The 20918-nt window shown below is 43.6% G+C and overlaps 1 protein-coding gene across 2 annotated transcripts in view; it reads left to right on the top strand.

Moving 5' to 3' along the window:
• The window catches only part of DNAH9 (dynein axonemal heavy chain 9), a 146056-nt gene that overhangs the window by 112318 nt on the left and 12820 nt on the right, over window positions 1–20918 (top strand). For both annotated transcript variants that reach the window (XM_033139585.1, XM_033139586.1), the window contains 5 exons: window positions 3345–3493; window positions 6600–6727; window positions 16668–16895; window positions 19474–19665; window positions 20381–20572. In XM_033139585.1, the coding sequence (XP_032995476.1) occupies window positions 3345–3493; window positions 6600–6727; window positions 16668–16895; window positions 19474–19665; window positions 20381–20572 (889 nt within the window). The remainder of the gene's footprint in view (window positions 1–3344; window positions 3494–6599; window positions 6728–16667; window positions 16896–19473; window positions 19666–20380; window positions 20573–20918) is intronic.

Below are 20918 nucleotides of genomic sequence, written 5' to 3'. Positions count from 1 at the left end.
ACAATTAGAACCTGATTTATCCTGATGTTTCTGTCACCCTAGTTTTATTGTAGTGGTATTTGGTAACTGCATTGTTTTTGTTCTGCATTGTTTCTCTTTAAAAGAGAGTTCTGTACAGTGGTACCTCAGGTTAAGAACTTAATTCGTTCTGGAGGTCCGTTCTTAACCTGAAACTGTTCTTAACCTGAGACACCACTTTAGCTAATGGGGCCTCCCACTGCTGCCGCACCGCCGCTGCACGATTTCTGTTCTCATCCTGAAGCAAAGTTCTTAACCCAAGGTACTATTTCTGGGTTAGCGGAGTCTGTAACCTGAAGCATCTGTAACCCAAGGTACCACTGTACTCCCTGAAAGCTGCTTATCAATGAGTTCAAAGATTGTATCTTGATTTAATAAACAGAAACATTTGGGACATAAACACCTCCACCCTTTGGGAGCAAACAAACCAGGAAGTCCTCCATTACCTAGTTGTTGTTGTTCAGTCGTTCAGTCGTGTCCGACTCTTCGTGACCCCATGGACCAGAGCACGCCAGGCACGCCTATCTTTCACTGCCTCCCGCAGTTTGGCCAAACTCATGCCAGTCGCTTCGAGAACACTGTCCAACCATCTCATCCTTTGTCGTCCCCTTCTCCTTGTGCCCTCCATCTTTCCCAACATCAGGGTCTTTTCCAGGGAGTCTTCTCTTCTCATGAGGTGGCCAAAGTACAAAACTTAAGTTATAATGACTAAATTACCTGATTGATTTCACTGGAACTGTTGTATGATTAACTTTCTGTTAATTTGGTGCCAAACATGTGAATTCTTCTAAAAAAAAATATTTCTTCCATCTTCCCTCTTAAAATACATTTTAAACAACAACCTTATATTTAGGATTGTTTTCTATTCTTGCTAGGGAAGGAATGGACCTTGAGAAAGTTGCTGAAACTCCTGTGGCACTCAGTTATTGCATCACGATTGTGTGATTTTATGCCCTGAAATGGGCAAATAATTTCTAAAGTGTGTTTTTCCTGTTTGTGTGTTTTTTTAAGTTGGCTTACTAGCCAATAGTAATGGTAGAATAGCATAGACTGTGTTTGAATTATAGACTATTTTGCATCAAATCTTGACTTCAAAAAAAGTGCCTGTGCTTGATGGGAAGCCAGGCAATCTTATACAGGAACAGCATGAGATAATTTGATAGTAATGATCACAAAGTTCTGAAATCTCTTGGAGGATATTTCATTATAAACCCCTGCTCCCATTGCTCCCCCCCCAAATCAAATCAAAGCTTTTGTTAACATGAATCCCCATCAATCACTTTATTAAACCACAACTGCAACTACTTTTATGTTGTAATTTATTATTTTGCCTTTTATTGTTGTGTTTAATTAATTAATTGTTTTGCCTTTTATCGTTGGGTTTCATTATGCTTTATAATGCTTTGAAACTCTTTGTGGGATGCTTAATACAATGTGAACCATCCTTTGGGCAAAAGAGCAAAGAAGGGGAGACAATCTTTTAACATTTATAATAAATTGCTGCTTTTATCATTTATTTCCAACTCCTTGCCTGCTACAAAACACTACAAAACATTCTCTTAAGACTTTGCTTTATATTTCTTCATTAGAAAACATTGTTGTGTGCAATCAATTTTGTCATAAAGAGAGAGACAAATGCTGCCTATCCAAGGAGAAGAACAACAGCTCTTGGTGACTTCATTAATATCAGCCTCATGCATTTTAACACATCCTAGTGCAAGACACCTGCCCCCGTCTCTCAAGTTTTAAGAATAAACCATTCTAGCAGAAACAAACTCTATAATTCATTGCTATTTCAATTAGTAAATTGTGCCTGCTATTTTTCTTACAGAAAAAAATAAATAAACTTTAGCTGATGTGAATGGTTGTTAATGTATTTATAAGTTATTTAGTGAAGCAGACTGAGGAGATGTAAACTTCAGGCAGGCATGTAAAAGTAGTACAAGTACTTCAAGTAAAGCAAAAGGTCTTTTGCTCCATCAGGACTTGTTTGTTGCTCAACATCTGAGTGACATTTGATAATTTCCATGGGCTTGAAGGTTCTGATTTGACTTTCAGCAGCTACATGATCCCAGCAAAGAACAAAAAAATTAATTTGCACTCATGTATCATGGAATCACAAAGTTTGGAAGCTGGAAAATCAAGTCTAAACTTTTGTTCTAGGAGAAAGTATCAAATATCTAAAGATCCAAGTTGGCCATGTTTTCTTAAAAACCTCCTGTGGAAGTTTTCATTGCACAGTGAAAGGGAGGAGAGATGCACAGATGAGATAAGCATACTAAACAAAAGGGTGAACTGGTTTGCCACAACACATTAAGATAAACTATGGTTTAATGAAAATATTTGAACATGCAGGCTTCTGGAGAGGAATGTGCATCCTCTTTGCTCCTCCCCAATCTTTCTTGCTACTGTGCTGAGCTAAGCCATCATTTGACTTAACATGTCATCCAAACTGGGGCTCATGCCATTCAAACTGGGGCTCTTCTCACTAATCATGAGCTGTAGACAGTTCAGAAACTCCAGCTGGTACAGAATTCGGTGGCCGGATTGCTCACCAGGACAAGTGCGTTTGAGCATGTTACACCAATCCTGACCCAACTTCACTGACTGCTAATTCATTTATGGGCCCAATTCAAAGTGCTGGTTTTGACCTGTAAAGCCTTAATGGCATACGATCACAATACCCCAAGGGCTACCTCTCCCCATAGAAACTGACCCAGACCCTGCAATTATCATCTGAGGCCCTTCTTTGGGTGCCTCTCCCATGAGAGGTCTGGAGGGTGGCAACATAGGAACGGGCCTTTTCTGTGATGCCGCTCCATTTGTGGATGCTCTCTGCAGGGAGGCTTGTTTTAGGCGCCAGGCAAAAATGTTTCTCTCTTCAGCCAGCTGTTTGGCTGATTAACATTATATGGCCTTTTAAATGTGTCTGTGGGGAGGGGGGCGTTACTGGTTTGTTTTGGTTTAGTTTTATTACGTATTTTGTGTTTTCATGTTGTGAACTGCCCTGTGATCTTTGGATGAAGGGCGGTATACAAATTTAATAAAGAATAATAATTCTCTCGTTCAGAAGAGACTATCCACCTGAATGCTTGAAGTCTAGGGTTGCTCCTGAGCCATCATTATTAATTCTCCATGTATTCTCTGTCTCTCTGTTTCCATTCTGAGACTAAGGGAGATGTGAGAGAAAGGTTCAAGAACCTCTAGTCTAAGATAATAAATTCCCAGGCCATATAGATGAATTCTGATTAAGTCAAACAGCACACTATTTTATAAATGCATTGTATTTCCTGAATATTAATAGGTTCAGCAATTTCTTCCAACAGAGATTTTGTGGAAGAAAAGCTTGGGAATAAATACGTGGCAGGAAGATCTCTGGATTTTGCAACATCATTTGAGGAGTCTGGACCTGCAACCCCGATGTTCTTTATCCTCTCACCTGGAGTTGACCCCCTGAAGGATGTAGAGAAGCATGGTAAATAATTAGTGTCAGTTAAATTGCATCAGTTAAACCAAACCCATGGCAATGTGCTAGCTACAGCAGGGAAAGAAGGAAGCCTCTGGTGGGGCAGTCTTTACTCTTGGGAAACCATCTCCCCTTGGCAGCAGGCAGGGTCTGCTTGTTTGGCTTGGATAGAAGAAGCAAAGTTTTAGCAGCACTCCTGTAGAAACGTAAGCTCATACTTTCATTTCCACTTTTATTTCATATCTCTCCTCCTTTCCTTAAGGTCTTTCTTACTTTCTGTTCTTCTTAGTTATGACCCAGTCAAGCAGGGAATGCCTCTTGTTGGACTAGTTTACCTCCACCAGATCTTCTCAACTTGCTGGCATCTACTACACTTTGGACTTCCTTCACCTGATAGACACTAGGTGCTAAAGCACAGCAGTCTAGCTTCCATAGGAACATAGGAAGCTGCCTTATGCTGAGTCAGACCTTTGGTCCATCTAGCTCACTTTTGCCTACAATGATTGACAGTGGCTCTGCAGGATTTCAGGCAGGTGTCTCTCCCAGCCTTACCTGGAGATGCTGGGAATTGTTCCTTCTGCATGAAAAGCATGTGCTCTGTCACTGAACTGCATCCCTTCCAAGTTGTTCCTTCCAGCTTCCATGTCTCCCAGCTGCTCTAGTAGCCACTCGGACAAGCTTGTGTTGAAATTGTCCTTCAAATTGCCCCAAATGCCCCATATATAAATGGATCCAGGTGTCTTCTTGATCGATTTATAGCATGAGTTGATTTAAAGGGCTGCAGATTGCAAGCACAACTGAAGCAGGAGTAGACTGTGTCCACCTCAGATTCAGTTCAAGCAGGGGTCTTCACATGATTGGCATCCTTGCTTCAGATTCTTGTCCATCCCTATGAAGTGTATGAAGCATGATTATTTTCATGCAGTGAACTGGAGAGAGGGATTTTATTCACCCCTAAAGGCCCAGTGTGGAGACTTGAGGGAAGGGATTCTATCAACAGACCTTGGATATAACAGCCTGTGAGTGTGCAAAACACACAGCATTTCGGTGCCATATTCATAACCATGAGTATTGTAATCCTTCCTTTTATCTCTGTTGTTTATTCAACTTGCAACTTCAGTGCCTTTGAGAGAGGAAAAGCACAGTTTCTGTGCCAAGCAGTGGTGCCAAAATTCTGCCTTAGGTGTTTGCATATGCAAATCAGAATGCTCAGCATACAAATAGGTTTGCATTACAAATCCTTGCAGTTGTCTGTTTTATGTGTGAAAATGCCCTATGGCACATTCCCATTATTTCCCAGGTACAGTGTAGATCCACACTTAAGAGTTTGATTTTGATGGGAGCGTTTATTATTCAACTACAAAAGAGAAATTTAGCTCTTTGTCATTCCAATCTCAGGATCCTAATGCACGTTGATTGGGTTGCCACAGCCTATATATATCATGGGTATGTGTGGGTGCTGCTCTTTCCTACCCATCTTGATGATAGCTTGAAGAGCAAACCTTAAATATGTGGCTGGCTACAGCATATGTTTACGGAGCAGTGCTCTTTCAGCTACCTTCCCTACCTTTTATAGCTAACGGGATTCTTCCATTCCACCAGCTCACCTACAGTAAGGCTCTTAAGTTAAGGTGAAGATAACAGAAAGTGGCTTGGGTGCTTTTATGTACCCTACACGGGACCCTGGGCTGCTGTGTGTTTTCATAGGTACTACGACTTTTTAAGATCAAGTTTGAGGGTGCTTCCAGACAAGGGTTGATATGTTGCAAATAGGTCATTCAGACCTGATTTTTCTGTGTGTGCAATTGGCACACAAGAGTGCACATGTGCAGTTCCATAGCTATAACCATTGTTTCCCATCTACATCAATGAGCAGCCATTGATAGAATTTTTCCATGCTGTGTGTTCTGACTCTTCCCCTGAATGACTTCTTCTGTGCCCTTGATTACATTTTCCTGTTCTGGGCATTCACACAGACATTTCTGTAATGCCCACACACTTTTAATTCCCCCACCCATCCTTCCTGTGGATGTGTGTGTATTTGGGAGTGGGGTAACATCCATATCCCTTTGGTTTTGTTAAAAAAAAAGTTTTAATACCAAGGTATTGTGCAAGGCTTACATTTAGCTGTGCTGAAATTATGATAAAGATGAGAGGTTTTGCATAATACCTCACTATTAAAAATGTAAAGTCCCAACAACTGTTATGTTCTTAGTCCTCAAAGTAGTGCCCCACATGTGCGCATGGCTTCTCCAAACTGGGTTGCCTTTGGCACTCAGTGGAAACAGTGGCGTACCGAGGGGGGGGGATGGGGGCAGAACACCCCGGGTGGCAGTCTGGGGGGAGGGTGACACTCGGCGTCACCCCCCACTCCCAAGCCACCGCCCAGCACCCCTTCCGTGCAGGCGTGGCGGAAGCAACTTTTAAGGCTGCAGCTCGCGAGCAGCAGCACAGACGTGTCTGTGCTGCTGCTTGCGCGCTGCAGCCTTAAAAGTTGCTTCCGCCACGCCTGCACGGAAGGGGTGCTGGCCGCTCGCGCCCTGCATCTTGGGTGGAGTGTGCATGTCCACACATGCGCACTCCACCCTGGATGCTATGCATGCATCATGACGCCACGACACATGCGTCGTGACATCAGGGTGCGTGTGTGTGTGCGTGCGCTAGGGAGTGGTGCCCCGCCCCCGGGGGGGTGCCCCCGTGTTTGCCGCTCCGGGCGGCAAAGCGGCTCCCTACACCCACTGAGTGGAAATAGACATGCACACAGTGCTCAGATGAGGAGCATGAGGAAGTTCGGGTGTGGCAATAAAGGAAACCCACACACCACAAACTTCTAAAGGAAAAAAATATGGAACTAGCTTCTATGCCAATGGTGACTGTGGATGCTCATTGGGTTATTTTTACTTACTGGATTTTCCATGGTAACATGAAATCCTAGGTTATACATAAGAAAAGGAAGGGCAGGTAATGTAATGATGATGTCATGTAGATGGTGCGAGAAACTTGTGCACATGAGTAGCACTGATTCTACCATAAACTTCCACCAAGAAGCACCCTGAGATCAAGCTGTGGTGCTGTGTGCTTCATTGTGCTGAAAAAACTTACTTTCCTCTTTCAGGAAAGAAACTTGGCTACACCTTTAACAACAGGAATTTCCACAATGTGTCACTTGGACAAGGCCAGGAGGTAGTGGCTGAGAAAGCCTTGGACCTTGCAGCAGCAGAGGGACATTGGGTTATCTTGCAGGTATAATCTCTCTTCCTTTTGATGAAAACCACTCCTTGCTTCCGAGTCAACTGCTGCAGAAACAGGTTAAATCAGCAGCAACTGATGATTGGTTTTGAAGTAGGGAACAGGCTGGCAGTATGACAAGTCAGCTGCTTCTCAGTAAGGCCAAATACATTGAGCTAAGTCACTGTTGCAGCTTGCAGATTTTGTGTGGGTTTCCACTGAAATGGCAGCAAGACCATGTCTGGTGACATCTCTCATGGGTGCACAGCTGACCCTTTGAGCACAGTACCAAGGTGTGTGTTTGTTTCATGTTCTGTGAACCTGGTCCTTGTGGTCCTCCAGGTGTGGTTGAACTGCAGCTTACATCATTCCCCACCATAGGCCATGCTGTCTTGGGGCTAAAGTGAGTTGGAGTCCAACAACCTCTGTAGGGGCTGTAGGTTCCTCAGGCTTGCCCTAAATGCTTACTGCAGAATTCAGTTTTGTTATAGACAGATGTGTCTGTTGTCAGTTCAAGGGTTGCAAGTCCTAATGGCCCCTGCTGTGTACACTGCGTAAGTAAACACCCCCCCACACACACACCTGTGGCAGCATGGCCTTAAAAATACGGAGTCTGCAATATCTGTATGCAAATTGAGCTCACTTGCATATCTATACTTATTTTTCATAGCTGCGTTTCTTGCTGGGAATGGGGAGGAGCAATGAGGTGTGTAGCACTGAAGCCCCATCCTCTGAAAACTGAAAACCCTGCTCCGCAGCCTCTCCAGCTCTTGATGTTTAGTCAGGCGATGCCACTTATTTTCAGAGCTCTAGGGGTAGACACTTGCTCAGGATGTCGAATTCTCTTACAAGTACCAATTTCTACACTTGCACTACTCCAAAATGAGTTGCCACCTTTTCCTGAGCGTTCCGCTGCTCACTTGAAGGTGCCAATTCATTCAAATGTCTCGGATTTTTAAAGTAAAAACCAAAGGCAAAATCAGTCATTTTAGCCCAGGAAGCCTGTTTTAGCCCAACAACTGCAAGGACAACTTGCCAATTAACAGTATTTTGACAATGTTTGAAAGGTGTCTTAGGCAATATACTTGCAGCAGGATACTCTTCCTGGAGAAAAGACACCCTTCAAACAAGATTCTCACCCACAGAAAACTTTGCATTTCCCTACCCACTAAGCACCAGGGGAGCACTTGTTAAAGAATGCACATTTGCTGGTGTTCATGAATGTCTGGTTGCATGACACACATGGGATCCAGCTGCTATATGACAGTGTAAAAAGTTGGGTACTTACTGGTAATTTCATGCAGGGTTTCCTAGCGCCATCCTGGAGCTAATTCCTGCCTGCCCCCTCCCCTGCCCAGGCTCTTCCACTGGGGAATCTGATGCAGTCAGAGGAATCTGATGCAAGGTACCTGGGGGTACCAGCCCTCATTGTTAGTTCTTGCAAAAATGCCTCACTGTCCTTAAAAGGGCAGCTTGTTTCATAAGTTCAGTTGTAACCAGATAAACAGTATGCAAATTCTAATCCCTTTCTCTAGCTGTTTGCCCAGGTTTGAGGAACTCAGGCAGCTGCTCAGTGCCTTGTTTCCCCTGTTTGCAGAGTGTGGGTGATTTGATCACCAATGCGCTTTCCAGGCTGCATTTCTCTTCCAGCCCAGCAGGCTCAGCAGAGATGGTAAATGAGATGGAAAGGTGCTGTATATGCTGTCAGTGTTGTGGTTACTGATCAATTTAAACCTGGATTGCACTGAGCCAGGGATTTGTGATTTTACTTCAAAGTTTGTTCTGGGCTTGACTTGGTGTTGAGAAGAGAGGAGGAATGGAATCCTGTAAATGTGACCATTTTAAGTTTTTTATTTATTTGCCGAGAGATTGCTTCCTTTTAATATTTGACTTCCCAAACTATGAGGGGCTGGAGTTGCCCAAGGAATTGTGATCCCTTGAACACGGGTGGCAGCAAGGCAGCTATTTTTCTTTCTTCAAGGTTTGTGTTCTCTCTTAAAGTATCTGTTGTATGGCTGCAGTTTCTCTTCATATTTTCTTGGTTCTTCAGCTTTTGCTGGGAAGTGTTAAACCACCATTAATTAAATCATTATGTGCAAACCAATTTAACTATGTGGTCTGTTGGCAGTAAAAAAACAACAACAGCAATCTGAAGTCATTGATTTGTTGTTGGCTTGTGAACCTTGGATTCTTTTAACTATGGCATTGTATTACGGGGAATTCTGTTGAACTCATGTTCTGCTTATGAGCACCTAACTGGCCACTGTGAGAACAGCATGCTGGACTAGATGGGCCTTTGGCCTCACCCAGCAGGGCTTTTCTTGTGTGTGAACCTAGCACCCTTCCTTAATCATGGTTGGTTTGACCACCACACTCCAGATGCTCACTAAACTACAAAGGCATGAGGCAATAGCAGCTGTAAAATGAAGCAAACTTTGGAGAAACGAGCGACCTGTGCTTACTCATGGTTTGTTAAACAAACAATGGCTTAGAGTTATGTGTAAACCAGATGAATGTGTACATGCTGCTCACAAATACACAGCAGGGTCCTAACTTCCATGTTGCAGCTGGTGCTGGAGATTGGACACTTACTTGTCAACATAGTTTCTTTTTAAGATTAGTCAAATACATTCCCTCTTTTAGAGAATTCAAAAGAAGTGGAGGCTCATCTTATGCTCTTATGTCAACTTTTACACAAAAAGGGTCCCCACTGTAAATTTCAATGAAGTATGATAAACAATGAAAACAACAATCAATATTGAAAACAGTCCGTTCCTTCACAGAAGAAGGAAAAGCAGTAAGAAAACACAACAAACGCTCATAGTTGAATAGGAAAGCTGGTTTCAACTAGCCCAGTGTGCCAGCAGAAGCCAGTGCAGGGAATTCCTCTAGTGTGGAGGGAGTTTCCCCTCACCTCCCCACCATACACCATCTGCACCTTTCCCCAAATCTGCTCTGAGGAGGGTCAGGAGAACTCCCAGGAGAGAATACAGGAAAAGGGGAGCGGGGAATGCTCGCACTGATGGAATGACTATATTAATGTGACGTTGAATTCCACCCAGTCTGTAACTCTGATTCTTCAAGTCCACCCAGGGATGGCTGTGACTGTGGGCAGGATTCCTGCATTGCAGGGGTTGGACTAGATGACTCTTGGAGTCCCAACTGTACAGTTCTGTGCTTCCTCATGCCCCCACCTTACCTAATATGGTTGAGCTTTCATCTTGTGCCCTGCAGTCGCTGTCCGATAAGGAAGAAGCAGTATTTGTCCCCATTAACATTCTGCATTCGTGTAGAGTACCTTGAGAGAGATGCCGTAACTAGGCTTCCATAGCTGTTTGCTGTTAGTGTGGTGGGGTACGTGAAGCCTGATGCTGCACATGTGATACCGCTGATGCCACACTTAGCTCTTGACCTAAACTTTTTCTCCTTTAAACCCCGACTCCAGAAAAAAAAGCACTGTTGTAACTTCTGCAAAGTAAAGCAAATACCTTGGTTTGTATCCCATTTTTTTACTGGGAAAAGTCCAGACATGAGCTCGTCCTAATTTAACCACAGTCTTTATCCATTAGTCAGGATGTCACCACCTTCACTCAGTTGATTGACTTAATTGAATTCCTGAGTGCCTTTTCATTTTCATACATTGTTGCTTCACTGAGCTGGGTTCATGTACTAAATTAAATAACAATGAGCTGCTCAACCAGAGCAATGCACTGATCAAAAGCTTGGCAGAGATTTCCTTATTGCATGTTAAATAATTGGATTACATGTCAAATGCTTGGGGTGGAGGGTAAGGAGTTTTTTTTTACACAAACAAGCCAAGGCAGAACTGTTCTGTGCCATGTGCAATGTGCTTTAAAAAACCCCACCAACAACAATTACCTTCAACGTAACCTTGGGTTCATTGCCAACCAAATTAGAATTCCTTGATGTGTAGAAATTAGTCAGATTAAATGCATTTGCACATATGTGCATGTGCTTATTTTGCATATTTTTTTTCTGCTTCTGCCAACTACTGGGCAGGATAGCGAGCCATGCTTTGGAAACTGATCTGAGCCTCTGCAACTTCACATATATGCTAATAGGGTCTGAACGGCCAATGACTGACTCAGAAAGACATCTTGGGTAGATGGGAATCATGCAAATGCTTAATGGAGGCAGGGGAAGCAGCTCAATGAAAACATTGAACCCAGTGTATAGCAGATGTGGAAAAAGACAAATTCCACGCTAGGGATCCTTAACAAATGGATGGAAAATAAAGCTACAATTGTTGCAACACATAGAGAAACAACACTTGTGCTCAGCTCTAGTCACCACACCTCAAAAAGGTGCATAAAATTATGTACCATATTTTCCGGCGTATAAGACGACTGGGCGTATAAGACGACCCCCAAATTTCCAGTTAAAATACAGAGTTTGAGATATACTCGACCGCAGATTCTCCACCCGGCGTATAAGACAACCCATGACTTTTGAGAAGATTTTCCTGGATTAAAAAGTAGTTTTATACGCCAGAATATACAGTATATTGCAGACAAAGTGGTTAGGAAAGTGGAAAAACTTCTTCCTGTTTCTTTCATAACACTAGGACCTGGGGCCATCAAGTGAAATCGAATGTTGGAAGACTCAGAACAGAGAAAAGGAAGTACAGGCAACTCACAGCTTAGCTTGGGTGGTGAATGAATGAATGAATGAGTAAATAAATAAATAAATAAATGCAGGGCAGAGAAAACCCAATCTTTGTTTGTTTGTTTCCACCCACCTACAGCTGTGATTGTGGGCTTACCCAGCTTTGGGAAGGCACTGTGAGGGCTCTGGCAGTATCCCAGGGACGTGGGTAGTGCTGTGGTGTAAACCACTTAGCCTTGGCTTGCCAATCGGAAGGTTGGCGGTTCGAATCTCCACGACGGGGTGAGCTCCTGTTGTTTGGTCCCAACTCCTGCCAACCTAGCAGTTCAAAAGCACGTCAGAGTGCAAGTAGATAAATAGGTAGCGCTCCAGTGGGAAGGTAAACGGCATTTCCGTGCGCTGTTCTGGTTTCACCAGAAGTGGCTTAGTCATGCTGGCCACATGACCTGGAACAAACATCGGCTCCCTCGGCCAGTAAAGCGCGATGAGTGCCGCAACCCCAGAGTCGTTCACGACTGGACTTAACTGTCAGGGGTCCTTTACCTTTACCTTTTTACCTGTACTTCAAGAAGCACATAGCAAAACTACAAGAAGTTGTAGTGATGACCACCAGCTTGGATTGCTTTAAAATGAATTTAGACCTATTTGTTGAGGATAAGCCTATAAATAGATACCAACCACGATGCCTATGTTTTACCTATTTACTGCCTCTAAATACCAGTTGCTGGGAATCACATTTATCTAAACCTTTAGAGTCATCTAAGCTGGTGGCCATCATTTGTATTGACTTCCATAGTTTAAGTGTAAGGAAGTTATTTTATCCCACTTCAGCTCCCAATTTAGCTTCATTGAATGACCCCAGGTCCCAGTATTATCTCCACACCAAGCCTAATTTCATACTCCTCTATAATATCTCTCCTTCCTTGAATTTTTCTCTCTACACAAAAGAGCCCCAAATGCTGTAGCCTTATCTCATAGTGGAGTTGATTCAGACCCCCGATTGGTTTGGTTGCCCTTTTTCTGCACCTTTCCCAGCTCTGCAATATACTTTTTGAAATGCCAGCAAGAGCCAATCTGTCTGCCACGGCTGACTGCACAGCATCTTCAGCAAGGCCTTCCAGGCAGATATTGGAGGCCTCAAAAGTTACGCTTTGATGTTACCCTGCCGATTTGCAGAATGGGTTACTTCCACCTTTGTGACACACCTTGGGAAGATGGTCCTGGAAAAGTGTCTCTAAAATGGGGAAGAGAACCTCCTGGTACTTTTACAGTATACCTCTGCTGACTGGTGTGGGAGAGAATCTGTGGTGAACTAAATTGCTGGTTCGTACGGTACTATTTCCAGGAGTTACCATAGCAACACCTACGTCTTTATGATCCATGTTTTACCTTGTAAGATGTACAAGCTTAAAGATGTTTGGGAGTCTTCTTCTTCTTTTTTTTTTTTTAAAGGAAAATTCAAACACCTACACATACTGTTGGTGTGTGTGTGTGTGTGTGTGTGTGTGTGTGTGTGTGTGTGTTATCCATCCTTGGACTCTTTCCCAGTCTGTTACATATGCATCCTCGTTCCTTTGATTGCTATATACAATCTGTCTCCCTGACAGGAGCATGCACACATATGCTCACACTCCTACTCACACCTTCAGCGCTGCACAAATGGCAGTTTTAATTTTCAAAAGGTGTGTGTATATGCACATTTTGTCGCGATTTTCAAAACCCAAAGTCCAGAACGGGTGATGAAAATACTTTTACTGAAAAAGCACAAGGTACTTCTGATGAATCATAACATAAACATGGCATCCAGAAGGACCAGCCCTACATTAAAAAAGATGGCAGGGAACTCCTGCGGGTTGCTTCATTACCAAGCACTTCTTTCCGTTGCATGCAGCACATTTCAAGCCTTAGATGGATTAGGAAACCCACTGTGCATTTGGAAATAAGATGAAGGGAGGGGGCATAGACTACTGCCTTCAGCCTGAAAAGCCCCACTTTTCTGAGAACATATCTGAGATTTTAATCCCCCCATATCCAATAAAAGAAGGCAGCTTTGCAGAATTAAATACCCTCCCCAGTTTTGTTGACACTACCCCACCCGCGCTGCAGGGCCTTGAGATAACCCGAGGTCTGGGGCACTGCAAAGGATGCAGAATGTTGGTCAGGCTGCCAACACTACCACTGCTGCTGCTGCTGCTGCTGTCATCTCTTGCAGGAGCAATTGGGGAGGACTTTCATGGGGGAAAGTGCACCTGCCCACCGCTACACCCCAAGGACCTGTTAGGAGAACTACTCTTCCTCCTGGAGAAGTTTAGAGATATGGTCCTATCGCCCAGTTTCTCTGGGTACAAATAGAGCGGAGAATTTTGAGAGGCCATTTCCACACAGCTCTCTTTTTATCAGCTACGGTCAGGAAAAGAACCTTGGGTGCTTGTGGATCACCGCCTTGTCTTTACTGAGAGAACACTGTGTTGGGGGATAAGACAGAAAGTAGGGGCTACATATTACAAAGCATTTCTCTTAAAGGAAATAGAACACTAAAACAGGGTGATCCCATGCAACTTTACTCCAAACTAAGTTCTGCTATCTTTAGCGGAGTTTACTCCTAGGGAAGTGTGTACAGGATTCTAGGCAAGTTACTAAGACAAAAGTTGCTGAGACTTTTATCATCAAGGGGCACCCAGCTAGAACAGTTTAATGTCAGGTGGTTTTTACTAAAAGAGCTTGGTAAAGTCCTTTGCAGCACCATGGGTCTTGTAGCCATTCAGGTTTAGGCCATTATTCTTCTACCAATCAGAAGAAGAAAGTTCAGGAAGTTGAATTTTGCAAATTGATGGGCTTGATGCCATTATTGGTGTAAATGTAAAAGTGGCTGTAGTGGGGTTTTGAGATGTCTGTGCATGTATTGCATTTTGAGCAGCGACAAGCTGCAAGAGTAGTCTTGCTATCCAGACAGTATTAATCAGCCACATCTCATCAAGGTAACTGAATAGAAATAAATAAATTAGCACCTAGATGCAATGGGAAGAAAAAGCAACAGCTGTTGCCATATCCTTACAGCACAAGGTTCAATCTCCTAAAGAATCCATCTTCATCATGCTCTGTGGAGAGTGCCTGTTCTGTTCTGTCAAATTTTATCCATAGAAATTTGGGGTCTTTTTTACACTATCTTGCTTGTGCCTGAATCTGTCATGTCTATCTGAGTTACTGCATGGAGAGCAGTATAAGGTGCCTGCATTACAGGGCTCTGTGGGAGCTGTTTTGAAGCTTCAGTTGAAGTGAAGAAGACTGCAGTGCTGTCAAATTTCACAGCAGTCTTCCATTTGCTTCATAAATGTTTTCTGTGCTCCAGTTGTCTTTAATTGATCCAATGCACCCAATCCTGGGTTCATGCCCAGCATTCAGTCATGTGAACCGGGCTGGCTGTGTATCCAAGCAGTGCACATGGTGAAGTACTTTGTAAAACTCTGCTCCTATATGCACTGATTTGTGTGTGCAGCATACACCCACATTTTTACTGAGCCACTGCTGAACATATTTGTGCAGCATTGGATGTTTCTGTGGTGGCATAGCAACATTTGGAGTTTGCGTAGAAAAAAATGGTATCCAGGCCTACAAGGAACAAACTGGTATTGTATTATGCACACACACAGAGCTACTTTACCCTCTACCCAAGTGTCAGTGTAATCCCAAGATGGTGAATCAGTAATAGGATTGCTAACCACTTGAAGGGTCTGGGATCACCCTAAGTAATTTTAGAGTGTTTGTACCCCTATTGCTAGACAAGAGCCAGCAATGGTGTATTTTTCTGTTCCTGTCCAGCTTTCCATTATCATGTTGTTATTTATTTCATTTGCTTTGTGGATACATGTGTTGCACATTCATGCATACTGGGCAGAGGGAGAGGTGGAGAAGTGATAGGTGTGTGTGTGTGTCCACATATGCATTCCTGCACAGTTGCATTATTTTTATTTATTCTGTCTCCCTGGTGCAATGCAATGACAATATTTAAAGTACCAAGAATAAAACAATTAAAACACACAAAGAGCACAACATTAAAGGTAAAGGGACCCCTGACCATTAGGTCCAGTCGTGGACGACTTTGGGCTTGTGGCACTCATCTTGCTTTACTGGCCGAGGGAGCCAGCCATGACCAAGCCGCTTCTGGCAAACCAGAGCAGCTCATGGAAACACCGTTTACTTTCCTGCTGGAGTGGTACCTATTTATCTACTTGCACTTTGACGTGCTTTTGAACTGCTAGGTTGGCAGGAGCAGGGACCGAGCAACGGGAACTCACCCCATCACGGGGATTCGAACCGCCGACCTTCTGATCGGCAAGCCCTAGGCTCTGTGGTTTAACATTACAATTCACTTGAAAACAACAGATTAACCTCTTATTTATCTTTATGCAAAAACTTAGATCCCAGTTCTCCCTCTCCAAAATGGAGTCTTCCAAAGCAGCTTACATAAGTGAGGCAGTCAATAAAGCACTGCCTTTAAGTATTAGAACCAGAAATTCAGCAAGTGGATCTCCTGATAGATGTGCTGCATTGGACATTGGACTGTTTCCCAGCTATCATCTAGAGTTTCTACCCCTTCCTTCCTCTGCTCTATCCAGTTTTTAAAACAAACAAACAAACAAACAAATAAATAATCAAACTTTTATGTATACAGTATCTGTGGAACAGCAGATATGCCAGCTTGATAATTTATAACAGCAGGTTACCTATCCTCCTACACGCCCCCACCTTTCTCTTTGCTTTTATGTCTTCATTCATCAATATGGCCTTTGATGAAATCTTTAACAAGAGAGTGACCATCAGCTGGCAGTGGGAGGCACAACTAGCCTGAAATTAACCAGTTTTTAACAAAGGCACTTACACTGTTGTTGAGCACAATGTGAAATGTGATTTTTTTGGGAACTGGCTTGGATTTCAAGGCTGAGTTATTTGATTGAAAATTATCAAGCAGTTTCATTTCAGTTGTATATACAGGAACTTTGTTTTGTCTGGAAGAAATAGCGTCACTTCACCAGCAGTACATTATTCTAACAAATGGAATAACATCATCCCTAAGAAAACAAACACACTGAGCTGTTTTCTTAATTGCTAGTTATTTGTCCTGATTATTTTGCATTTCAAAGTGTATAAAATTCGCATCCTTTTATGTGCAGCTAATGTCTGTGGAAGTGGATTACAGTGCTGAGGGTTATTAGGCAAGGTATTTGCTTGTGAAGTGAGGGGAGGATAGAGCACATTTCACCTCCTGGAAGGGGTCTGTGTGGTGCCTGTTCAAGACAGCTGCGGTAATAACCCCATTTTCTCCTGCTAGAACATCCACCTGGTGGCCAAGTGGCTGAGTTCCTTGGAGAAGAAGCTAGAGCAGCACAGTGAAGGCAGTCACCCTGCATTTCATGTCTTCATTAGTGCAGAGCCTGCGGCTTCACCTGAAGGACACATCATACCACAGGGCATCCTCGAGAACTCCATCAAAATCACCAACGAGCCCCCAACAGGAATGCATGCCAACCTCCACAAGGCTCTGGACAACTTCAACCAGGTATTGGCCCACCATCTCAGGAAGAATCTCAGTGTTCTGCCTAGCAATTAGCCTAGCAATTAGCCAGTACACCCACCGTGGCATGCATAGCTGTGCACTGGACTGGGAACGGCTTTACAAAGACTCACTGAGATAAAAACCAAGTGCCATGTTTCCACCGCTGTGTTGTGCTGCTGTGTGTGTCCTTGAGCATTGCCAATTGGAGCCAGTGTCTATGTGAACTGGGGAAATTGCTAGTGTACTTTCGCAGTCTCCTTAAAGCTGTACACACTTAGGCATTTTCTTGCATCCCTTAAAATGGTCACTTTGTGCTTGTCACACCATTACTGTGATGGTTTCCCATTGGCAGGGAGACCAGCAAGAACCCTCTGTGCAAGGCTGCTATGCCTTGATTGGCCATCCTGAGTCTGCCAGAAGGAGGAGAGGGAGGAGTGGGTCCCCTTGCCCATAGGTCTAAGCCAGCACTACCTAGGATGCATGATCTGGGGCTTCACTCCCTTAGTGGAAAGATGTGTGTTGCTGAACTCTGATGATGGGCCTTGCCATTCCATTGCAGTATTCTCCTGTGTAAGAGCTGGAATCTCTGGGCAGGTGCAGTTGGGTGAGGACCAATGCTGGAACTCTGGCTTATTTTGTTTACATCTATTTTCTTTCATAATCCCAGGCTGAGGAGAGAGGAGGGGGTGGAACTTTCAGGATTTCCTCATTCCCATCCTGCCTCTGCAAATCAGATAGTAATTAATGTTCTCGAAATGGCTGGATTCTTACAAAATGTATCTTATCCTCGAAATCCTGCTGTACGTGGGAGCAGTGGCTTCACACCTCATTTGGCTGCTTTGAGCTGCTGTTAGAACTAATGCAAGGAGCAGAGTCTCACAAAGAGCTTATTATTGTATCAATTTTATATAAAGACTGTGGTTTGGTATTGCATCAGCATCATGTTGCTGTTTTGGGTTTGCAACTAGAGAGACATGTGCAGTCAAATAAGGACAGGGTGCATTTGTCTTAGAACTGCCTTTCCCTCCCTTTTGCATCCTGGAGCTTGGAAAATTTGGGGAAAGAAGTCGATTGCTGCTTCTCTCACTTAGTTACACTTTTAAACCCATGTATCCATGGATGCTGGCTCTCTATTGTCCTGCTCTCTATTGTCCTGCAATTTGTCATAATGAGACAAGGTGCACTGGCCATAACTCCAAGCTGTGGGCGTATGCTTTCTCTTTAATTCACGGGGTTAGTTTGAAGATGGCAGTATTGTTGGGCTGAAGGTCAAATACAGAGGAGCCCTTTGTATTGTTGGATGATTGATTCCATTGAAAGCATGGTGACCAGATGTAAAGGTAAAGGTAAAGGACCCCGACAGTTAAGTCCAGTTGCAGATAACTCTGGGGTTGCAGCGCTCATCTTGCTTTACTGGCCGAGGGAGCCGACTTTTGTCCACAGACAGTTTTTCCAGGTCATGTGGTCAGCATGACTAAGCCACTTCTGGTGAAACCAGAACAGCGCACAGAAACGCCATTTACCTTCCCACTGGAGTGGTACCTATTTATCTACTTGCACTTTGATGTGCTTTTGAACTGCTAGGTTGGCAGGAGCTGGGAGTGAGCAATGGGAGAGCTCACCCCATCGTGGGGATTCAAACCGCCAACCTTCCAATTGGCAAGCCCTAGGCTCAGTGGTTTAGACCACAGCACCACCTGCGTCCCACCAGATGTAGTAAACAGTAAAAGAATATGTCTCCTGCAGTCATCCGGTCTGCAGCACACTATAAGGCAAAGTACAGAAATGGCCAAGATCCGCCACATCAGAAATGCTTATAAAACAGGAAAAGATGGGACAAGTGGGATTGTGCTTGCTTATTCTACATAAGTTCTGGAGGCAAGCTTAAAGATTTATTTCTGTTTGGGATATTTTTAGTTGTGGTTTTCATCAGATGTAAAACACTTTGAAAAAATTAAAATGTTATTTACTTGGCCTGATAATAATACTGTATTGACCCAAATATAAGCCACACCTGAATATAAACTGCACCTTTAAAATTCAAGGGGGGGGGGTGGAGAGACAATACCCAAATATAAGCTGTTCCCTTAAAATTCCACAGGCACTCACACCCATTCTGTTTTACTGTATGTCTGTTTCAGCAGCGATATTGTAAAAGTCCATTTTTGTAAGGTCGCAAATTTAAGCCGCGCTTTAACTTTTCACACTCAGAATTTGGTAAAAAGGTGAGGCTTATATTCAGGCCAATACGGTATCCCTCTCAAAGTAGGAAAATTAATTGGATTACAAATAGGCTACCGGTATATCCTAAAAAATTAGAACCCATTAAAATGGATTAATGAAGAGGCATAATTCTGGTAAGTCTAGGAAGTCAACTCTGACCCTCTTATAACCTCCCACACAAATAAATCTAACATAATTTTTTTGGGGGGGATACTTGCATAACCCAAGTCCAGTGCTCCAGTGTGTATGTGTGTTTGGTAAATCTGCAATTCATTAGGCCCTTGCTGAGGACCTAGCATGGTGCTTACCAGGAAGACACCTATTTCTCTCTCCCCCACCCCCTGCTTTTGCCTTGCAGGACACCCTGGAAATGTGTACCCGTGAGAATGAATTTAAGAGCATCCTTTTTTCCCTCTGCTACTTTCATGCTGTGGTAGCTGAAAGACGCAAGTTTGGGCCACAGGGCTGGAATCGTTCATACCCCTTTAACACTGGGGACTTGACCATTTCGGTCAATGTTCTGTACAATTACTTGGAGGCTAGTTCAAAGGTGAGCGGCATCATATCTTTCATACATTAAATCATGAAACCTTTTCCTGGGTGTTTAATAGATTATCAGTGACCTTTTTTGGTTTTGGGGACTGATCTACTACTGTAGCTCCAAGCAAAGGGCATAATCTTTCATCTTACAATCCCCATTCCAATGAACTTTTGTTTCTGGCCTGTGTGTGTCTCCACCATGGCATTTCTGAGAAAATATTTGGAAGTGTTTGGCTGTCAAGATAAATGTGTTCAGTCTAGGGAACCGGGAAAATCCTTGTTTTAAGTAGCAATCCTCCCACCCTTTCTCCCTTCCCTTCCCCTCACCATACATGTACACATATACACACAGTCTGTTCTGCAGTCTGGGCTTCTCTGAGCAAATCTCTTGTGTGCAACATGGAGCAGTTTTAACTGCTGTGTTACATTAAATTTGTTAGAAAAAAAGTAGTGACATGAAAGCATTCCCTGAGACTTCAGGTTTAAAAGGGTGCAGGGTGACTATGCTCCTAGGAAGCAGCACCTCCTGCAACCTGTAGCCTGTGATTAGTCACAATGGTTGCATTCTGCCTCTGGGACGATGCCTTGAATTACCAGGTGCTGGGGAACAACAGCAGTTGCCTTCCTGTCCTGATTTATGGGCATCCCAGAGGCATCTAGCTGGCCACTGTGGAAAACAGGACTAGGTAGGCCTTTGGTCTGATTCAGTGCCTATTGTTGTTTAGGTTCCCTATGACGATTTGAGATACCTCTTTGGAGAGATCATGTATGGAGGACACATCACAGATGACTGGGACAGACGTCTCTGCAAGACCTACTTGGAAGAGTTCATCAAGCCTGAAATGTTGGAGGGAGAATTCTTGCTGGCCCCAGGATTTCCCCTCCCAGGGAACATGGATTACAACAGCTATCACCAGGTATCACTGCTGAACACACTTTGTTTATTTATTTTCTGGTGGTGGTTCTTTTTCAGCCAGTTGTTCACAATCTCCCCCCAAAGAGCCCACTCTAATGTTAAAGGTGACAGTGCACCTTGCACTCTTTCAGTTAATGCATTAATAGGAATTATTCTTTTTCCAACCACAGCAGACCTAATGGAAAACTGCACCTGTTTGCTCGAAAGCATTTCTGAGGCTGCAATCCTAACCCTGTACACACTTACTTGGGAATCAGTCCTGCCAAACTTAGTGGAGCTTATTTCAGGGGGAACAAGTAGAGGATAGCACTGTCACACACTTTGACAGTGCTGTTCATTATATTATT

This window comes from Lacerta agilis, chromosome 2 (genome assembly GCF_009819535.1).
Source record: "Lacerta agilis isolate rLacAgi1 chromosome 2, rLacAgi1.pri, whole genome shotgun sequence".
NCBI classification, from domain to species: Eukaryota; Metazoa; Chordata; class Lepidosauria; order Squamata; family Lacertidae; genus Lacerta; species Lacerta agilis.
The sequence above is the reverse complement of the archived record's forward strand: the minus strand, read 5'-3'. Positions and strand labels throughout refer to the sequence as shown.